At 35.8% G+C, this 8,700-nt stretch overlaps 2 protein-coding genes across 2 annotated transcripts in view; one reads left to right on the top strand and one right to left on the bottom strand.

Annotated features, from left to right (window-relative positions):
* Nucleotides 1–3,890: 3,890 nt before the first annotated feature.
* LOC132174654 (PR5-like receptor kinase) overlaps nt 3,891–8,700 on the bottom strand; it is a gene marked incomplete in the record, with an annotated part of 24,045 nt that continues 19,235 nt past the window's right edge. The window contains 5 exon segments of the mRNA XM_059586291.1: nt 3,891–5,153; nt 5,415–5,456; nt 5,729–5,776; nt 6,000–6,041; nt 6,132–6,820. Coding sequence (XP_059442274.1) covers nt 4,030–5,153; nt 5,415–5,456; nt 5,729–5,776; nt 6,000–6,041; nt 6,132–6,820 — 1,945 coding nt within the window.
* LOC132174661 (putative RING-H2 finger protein ATL21A) lies at nt 6,914–8,659 on the top strand. Its single transcript, XM_059586299.1, has 2 exons — nt 6,914–8,151; nt 8,417–8,659. The coding sequence occupies exons 1-2, from the start codon at nt 7,449–7,451 to the stop codon at nt 8,488–8,490; spliced, it is 777 nt and encodes a 258-aa protein (XP_059442282.1). The 5' UTR covers nt 6,914–7,448; the 3' UTR covers nt 8,491–8,659.

Raw genomic sequence — 8,700 nt, 5'->3', positions numbered from 1 at the left:
AAAAATGTGGTGTTGATTGTTTGGGTGATTATCCTTGTAGTTTTCCTTTCACTGTAGCATTTTATTTTATCTTATTTCATTATTGCTTGTGTGGTGCATTGGGGTTTGAATATGATCCTCTCAATTATTATCAAGGTTCACTCCTTTTGAACTAACATTTTGAGTGTATTTTTGACCCTTGTTGTCAAGGCACAATCTCAATCTTTTCTGAAGTCATTGGATGAGAACGTGTGGGCTTTTGTTGTGATGGGATGGAAATTAACATTCTAAAATTGCCCTAGCTGAATAGTGGTCCAATGAATTATTTTTTTAAAATCTTTTTTCTTAAATTTATAATCAATAATTTTATTAAAAGTGTCATCTCCTGGTTGAGTATGACATTGTAGTAGCACTAAAAATTTAACAGGTGGATTAAGTATCTACTTGATATCAGTTTTAACCAAAGCGATCTGATAAAAGTTCAGCTTGCTGCCAACAATGATAACTCATTAGCAAACAAAATTCCTCAGAAAATTCTCTTATTATGAATAACAAGTCATATCTAATCTCGAGCAACTGCAACTTCTTTAGATAAAGAGGCTCAAAAGAATATACAAAGTCCAAGAAAACTAAAAGGAAAAAAGAAAATTGAAATCTTCATTTGGATCAGTTTCTCATTAATTACATTGTGTCCTTTCGATCACCAACTCTAGAAACCGTCTCTTTTCTTTCTTCTTTTTTTGTTTTTTTTTTTAATGAATAAAATTTTCATTTCAACACAAGCAAAACACTAAAACACACCAACAATAAAGCTGGAACACAGTTCTTTACATCAAACAACAAGAAACCAAACCCAAATGAAAACAATTACAAATGGTCTCATACACCAAAAAAAAAAAAAAATCACAAGCTAAAAAAAATACTACTACCTATCAAAGAGAAAAAAAGACCTTCGTCACCCATTTTGAACAAAGATACTCAAAGGAATGCTCTAATTCTCACAAATCTTGGCATTTTCAACAATATGCTTGAATTTTCGTTTCCCCTATCCCATGATTCTTGTACTAATCTCCCAACAAATAAGTTATAATATTTGCTTCTCAAAATTCACTTTATTGCAAAATTGAATACTATTCCGGTGCTTCCGTATGTGATACACAATTGCCCCAAAAGCCAATTTACACATAGTGCATTGCAAATTTTTCCCCTTCCATGCCTTCATGCCTTCCCTCACCACCTCATCCCAATCCAGGCAAATAGGACTAACCAAACTTTTAAGCATCACTTCTCTCTCTAACCACTTACTCCAATCACACTAAAAAAAAAATGCTCCCTACTTTCAATAGTATGGTGACAAAATAAGCACTTCATATCCCCTACCATACCCCAACTTAGTAACCTATCCACAGTATATAAGCCCCCTCTATTCCCTTTTTCCCCCTCTTCCGCTTTGATTAAAATTAAAAAAAAAAAAAAAAAAAAAAAAAGCCCCCTCTAATAGCTAGCCATAGGAAGAAAGAGTGTTTAGGAATAGGAAAAGAAAACCATACTAGTTTATGCCATCCAACTTTAGGAAACTTTTCTCTAAGAGCCTCCCATGTGTCCCTACAAGAATATTTGCGGTTCATTGAAGGCTGCCAAATAGACATATTATGAACACCCAAATCCACTAGAGACAAACGGCTTTGAATTGCAACCAGCTCTTTTGACTTATCTGGCATCCAATTCAAATCTCTATTTTTCATCACACTAGAGAGCTTTGCATTTATACGGCTTCTAGAGTCATATATCATGACCCTAAAAACATATTTATTGAGAAACCGTCTCTTCAAATATTGTTGAATTTCAAGAGTCTTCATTCTCCTGAAAAACACCAAAAGGGCTTTCACTATTAGTTTTGTAGCATCCTCTGCATTATCTGCTTTGTCATATGATGTTTCCAGAGGCGCTTGTGTTTGATCCATTGTTTATAAAAAAGCAGTTTTAACTACATTTGAAAAATAAAGATTGCAATTTTAGTACTCTACCTCTGCATAACTTAGAATATTGTTATTATCGTTAAGCACAGTTCATTGTGAAACAAATTCTGCAGCAAATTTATTCAGTACTTTGTTTCTTGCAGATTAGACAAATTTCCACGCCAACAGATTGATGAACAATTTTTCCCACAACGCTACAATTTTTTGGTCATACAGGGGCTGATTAGTCTCTTTCATGAACCATATTCTGCCTGAAAAATGTGGCATGCACACACAAATCTTTGTTGACATTCTATGTTAGTGTCAGGTAAGTCACGAAGCCTGTATTTTCTTCAATCTCCTCATTTCTTTATAAAAGAATTTTTTTAAAAAAAGATTCGTAGATATGTAAGCCTTTTTATTATTATTATTATTATTATTATTAGTTGATTAGTTTCATGTCCTTTGGTTTTTGAAATATTGCCCATTTTCCAATATTGGTGGTGTTGATCACGTGTTGGAATTTCTTGCTTTTGTTGAATCAAACATAGTGTAATTTGAAAATGCATATTTATTTTTTTACATTTTTAAATTGCAATTGCATTTCCAAATGATATATTTTCTGTAATTAGATTTAAAATTACACTTTTGGTATGTAAAATCCTAACACCTAAATCATGTTGGTAGAATTATATGCTCTCCGAAAACAAAAATTCTAAATAATCCATTTATAAGTGGATTTCAAAACTTGGAAAGCAGGTTCTATCTCTCAACACTTGCAACGCATGGAGACCAAAGCCTTACAAATGCATTCGCTTTACACAAACCCTGTTTTTAGTACCCTGGCATGAATTTACTTGCTCTTACCAATCGCAACCAATCTAGCAGCTCCACTCGAGAGGCTACCAAATGGGAAAGCTCTCGCCTTGATTTCTGTATCCTCTGATTTCATGAAGAAGGTTAAACGCTTTTTCAGATTTCAAACTTTTAGCATAACCATGAACAATCGTATTGTAAGAAATAAAACTCTTCTCAAGCAGCATCAAAAGCTTTTCAAGCATCTTCCATTATGTCAGACCGTGCATATATGCTAATAAGAGAATTTCAAGGCAAATTGCCGTAAGAAGTAGTTTCACTATGTGGATATAAACTTGCTCACTCATACACAAATCAGAAAGATTTTGTATACGCCTCAAGGACACTAGAAAGGGTGGTTTGCCAAAAAAAGGTCCTTGATCATTTTAAATAGAAGTTCCAAACTTCCTTATAATTCCCTTCACTCTCAACATATGCTCTGATACATATCTAGACATGAAATTTTGATCTACCATCCGATTGAGCAAATTTATTCCTTGAATCACAACAAATTTATTCGCCACACACGCAAGCATTAAAGCCAACCCCACTAGAGTAACCCAAGAATGCAATTATTGCCCAAGGGACAACAATTCTGACTCCACCCAAGCTGATAAAAATGCACTTAAGAGTAAACCAATTAAGATGGTACCTAACCACTCAAAATTGTATCCAAATGAAAATCTATTGCCTTTCTTAATTGGGTACCCCAAATGCAAAGTCCAAGTAACCTCATTCTTCTCCGGTGTTTTCTCAAGCATGTTATGTGCTAAAATTTAAATATTGTCACAAGCATATTAATCAATGCACACCCAACACATACATCAGATCCAAAGCTTTTTTGGGTGACTTTAAACATTAATTAACCTTTGTTTAAACACTCTATACTTCCAAAGCTTTGAAAACACAGTTGCTCAATTAGCTCATTCTCATCAACGTTTAGAACAAAAACTTATGAATTGTGATATGCCAATTTTACAACGCAGGGAATGAGAAGAATAGCACCATACCTTCTCAAACTGAAACTGAATTCATTTGTTAAATATGAGAAAATAGACTTCAAACAAAAGAAATGATGTAATAAGGCAAGTTATCATAAATCAAAGGAACTGATCTTATTTACTACACATAAACATCAAGCATCTTTGTGCTATCAAATATAGATGAGAACACTAATTGCCCCTATTTAATGGGAATGCAATTGAGGAGACTCATATCACTTAATTTGCATTTAAAACTAAGTTGTTTGACTTGATTCTTCTGATTGAATTGATGAGCAAGTTTGATTTGAATCCTCTCCAGCATCCCTCATGGGGCTCTCTAGTGATGATAAGAAAGGTTTGGAAGGCATTTGTAAGCTTTCAACTTCTCCTTCAAGCATTTCTATGACCCTGTTCATTGAAGGGCGATTACTAGGCTTCATCTGTATACACCATAATGCAACCATAATCATCTTCTTAACTATTTTCTTTTCCTCTTCGGTAACATCTTCCATTTCTATGTCCTTTCCGTCGTGCAATTGGTCATACACCCAAGTAGGGAAATAAATTTGGCTTGAATGGTCTGCAAATGCATTCACATTCCTTCTTCTACCCGCCATTTCCATCAATAACATTCCAAAACTATAAACATCAGCTTTGTATGAAATGCCTCCAATGTTTTTGTAGAACAACTCAGGATCCATATATCCTAACGTCCCTCTTGCTGCAGTCAAAGAGACAATGCTATCATCTACTTGATATAGCTTTGCCAAGCCAAAGTCGGAAACTTTGGGAGTAAAATTCTCATCAAGAAGAATGTTGTGAGGCTTGATATCAAAGTGCAAAATCTGCATGGCACATCCTTGATGTAGATATTCAATTCCACGAGCCACTCCTAGAGCTATATCAAACATTTGGTCATAGCTTAGCAGGGTACTTTCTTCTGGGGAAAATATGTATTTATTCAGGGAGCCATTAAGCATGAACTCATATACTAGAGCTCGTTTTGATCCTTCAACACAAAAACCAATGAGTTGCACTACATTAGCATGGTGAATCCTTCCAATGGTTGCAACTTCATTGATAAAATCTTGTCCATTAGTTTTGGATCTACCCAACATCTTTATAGCTACGAGTCGGCCACTTCGAAGTATTCCTTTAAATACAGTGCCATAGCCTCCTTCGCCTAGTTTGTCCTTGAAATTTTTGGTCATCTTCCTAATTTCAAAATAAGAGTACCTTATTGGCATGAGGTTATTGTGACTTTGCAAGAATTCTTCAACAGCATCATACATCGATAAATGCCTTCTACGCCATTTATATATCAAAAACGTAATCACGCAGGGAATCAACAATACAACTCTTGCTGCAAGGTATAGTCCTATGAAAGAACATTGTCAAAATAAATTATAAGAAAACAAAATGTAGATGACCTACTGTCAGCATCTTATTTATTTCATCTCAACCTGCTGCCTTTCTAAATCCTCGTATAATTAATCACAAATTTTGTTTTCTTTTTCATGTGAATAATATTTTCATCTTGCCTTCATTTCAAAATATTTCGTGTTTCACAGTCGAACGAATTATCCGCTAATTAAGTAAAAAGGGGAAAAAAAATTTAAAGAAGATGAAAGGTTCTTACCGCCATAGGTGATCATGATTATCCCTAGTTTTCCCAAAGTGACTGCAATAAATATGAAAAATATAAATTACTTAATTAATGAAGAAAGTGACTTAAATAATTTGAAAAGTTTAAGTCTAATAAAATCCCATAAACAACTTTCCCCTTGGCCATGCTTAAAGAATAAACGTTAGAATTTACATGTTTGGGATTTAAGTTGGGTTGAGCTAGTTTGACTATTTAATTTGCACATATATATGTGAATAGATAAATTTATGCTGCGATTGGCATTAACCCCACCCCTCACATACAAATTTTTGAGATAGAAACCTTACGATCATAGTCTGGCCCATTTTCTCCGGATTGCTCAAAAAATATGTCTTCTGCTTTGGCAAAGAAAGAATAACATCAGCATTTGAAAACTCGAAAAAAAAAAAATAGCATTTTTATTTTAGTTGGAAATATAGTTACAATGTATAACTAACTGTCTTTTTCTTGTAAATGCTATTAATATTCATCTTGTTTGCACGTTGAAACTATTTCCATGCTTCACAGTTTAAGAAATGATATGCTAAAAGAAAACAAAAGAGAGATATAGGATCTTACCGATGATCTGCGGTAGCAGTGTTTTGGTAACGACTTCAATAGCTATAAAAATAAAAAATAAAAAAATTAATAATTAATTGAAAGGTGAATTAAATAATTTTCTGAAACAATTTTGTGAGATAGAGACCTTACCTTTTCCAAGAATCTCGGATAGTTTAGAACTGGGATAGGGGCACTGAGCAGGGAAATTCGCGTGATTGAGGTAGCAACTGTCATCTCCTCTGAAGTTCTGACACAGAACTTGCACCCATGAAAGCTTAAAACCATCGGCCACTCGATCGTAAACGTCTGAACACCTAATTGGGGAACCACTATGCGACGCTTTCGGAAACATTTGCTCTATTTGGCAAGAGTCCCCCAAATCGTCTAGAGATATATAGTCGGAATATAAAACATATCGGTAGCTCTTGGAATGGAATAGAGAAGAGTTGGAGGAATTCACTCCCCCATTACTCAAGCATGTAGACGTATCCAAATAGTGATAAGAAATCATTGGCTTTTCACACTTCACCCAAACCAAACCCGTTTCTCGCATACCGACATCGTACCAACCCAAAAGGTACCCTATCGGCCGGTACTGACCACTATCACAAAGGACATATATGTTATGTGGATAACGTAAGGAATATGGATCCCCTGAACTGAAATTGTAGCGGTTTAGAAAATAGCGAGGGATGAAGGAGGTTTTGTCTTTCTTCATATCTGCGTCTACAACTCGGATTGTGTACATACCGTAATCGATTTCCCGTACGTAGTATTTTCCAGCATATAAGTATAACACTGTTTGGTTATTCTCACAAGACAGATTATACCTTTGATCTCTGCACATTGGTGGATCGCCTTCCAACCGAAACGGATAGCTTATATTCTGAATATTTCCGCAGGAAGAAGGAGGACATGAGTGATGATGACTATCCTTGGCACTGCAAACTTCATGGGCTAGGACAAGAACAACAATTAGGACCGTGAGTCCAGCAGGGAAGAGCATTCCTCTAACCATGGATATGGAGATACTAGCATAGAGTGAGAGAGCAGAGAAGCCGGTTTGAAAAAGATTTCCTGTAAATAATTTGTGGGAGGGAAAAAAATAATTGCCCTTCTGAATAAAGAAATAATTGCAGCCGTACTTTTTCAAAATGGTGTCGAAAAAACAAAATAGAAAAGCCTGCATGTTCACGTGAAGACTGGCGCTGCTGTACTCTGCTTCTCTTTTTCCATAAGCTACAGAAACCGTCCAAGAAATCTCTCTTCCGTCGGTTGCCAAACGGGACCACATCCGGATTTATTGAAATACATTTGGGACCACAGCCGGTTCATACAGTCACCATTACTACGCAAGTCCAAGACTCTAAGTCCAAGAGAAGTTCATCCGAAATTTACTGGAGAAAGCCTAGCTATATATCTCTGGGAAGCATTCCAGAGCAGAGAGATTGGATATTTTGCTTAGAAATGGAATTCTCATGCTTCTTGTTGTTGTTTGTGGCTTTCATCATAGACCTTGGAGAATGCCAAAGTAATGGGTGTGCTGAATTCCCGTGTGGAGCTCGTGGCCCAGTCATCCGATTTCCCTTCCGGGTTAACAGTCAGCCAGAGCACTGTGGGTATCCTGGGTTTAATTTCTCCTGCACTGATACAAACGATACAGTGGTTGAGCTGCCGAATTCAGTCAAGCTTTTTGTCAAACGGATTGACTACAAATCTCATGTACTTCAATTATACGATCCAGCTCATTGTATTCCAAAGCAGCTTAGGAGACTCAATTTATCTTCCTCGCCTTTCCATTTCGAAGAAGATTCCCCTGAAGACCAGACTTTGTCTTCAGGGGAATCTTCCTCAACTGGCCTTACAGACTTTGTCTTCTTCAATTGTTCCCAAAGAGAAGTAAAATTCAGGTTTATCCTCTGTCTTAGTAGCCAAAAACACCAGGTTTATGCCTTCGATAAACGTGATGACCTCATGGACTTACCCCTATCATCTTGTACAAAGATGTATACTCTTCGATCAATTCCAAATACTAGAGTGCTCGGTGATGATGAGAAAAATCTTGAACTGAAATGGTCTAGACGAGTATGTGGACACTGTGAAGCAAGAGGCAAGAAATGCAGATTGAAGAATAATAGCACTGCATTAGAAACCGAATGCTTCCTCGAAGGTATTGTCTTCTCTCCAATTTCCACCTTTGTACTCAATTTCTTCATGTACAGTTTTCAAGCCTACGTGCATTCATTTCCACCGAAAAATAAAATAAAATGTTTGATAAGCATATGCTAACTCACTGCACAGTACCTTTAGCCCTATTGACCTCAAGGGGTCTAAATTCAATATAACTTGGCTATTAGCAAGAAAATTTTAGGCGAAAGATATATTTTCTTTGGGAAATGTAGAATGAGAAGCTAATTATGTTAAATCTTTAACAGGTGCATTATCAAAGTTAGCGATCACGGGTGAGTTGTCTTGGTCATACAAAATTCTTTTTATTTGGGAGATGTAAACTATTGACTCACACATGTTTATTACACAGGTGTCACCTTAGGTTCATTTCTATTACTACTTGCTGTCTTTGCTCTCTACCGTTTCTATACTTATGATAAAGTAGAAAAAGAACATCAAGTGAAGATCCAGAAGTTTTTAGAAGACTACAAAAATTTCAAACCCACAAGATACTCATATCCGATTGAGCACTTTCCTTGAATCATCAACA

The sequence above is a fragment of the Corylus avellana genome, chromosome ca3 (genome assembly GCF_901000735.1).
Source record: "Corylus avellana chromosome ca3, CavTom2PMs-1.0".
In the NCBI taxonomy this organism is placed as follows: Eukaryota; Viridiplantae; Streptophyta; class Magnoliopsida; order Fagales; family Betulaceae; genus Corylus; species Corylus avellana.
This window is presented reverse-complemented; position numbering and strand designations above follow the sequence as displayed.

Coding starts and splice junctions, on each gene's coding strand:
- LOC132174661 (XM_059586299.1), top strand. CDS start 7,449: ATGGAATTCTCATGCTTCTTGTTGTTGTTTGTGGCTTTCATCATAGAC. Junction 8,152..8,416: donor AACCGAATGCTTCCTCGAAG/GTATTGTCTTCT, acceptor AATCTTTAACAG/GTGCATTATCAAAGTTAGCG.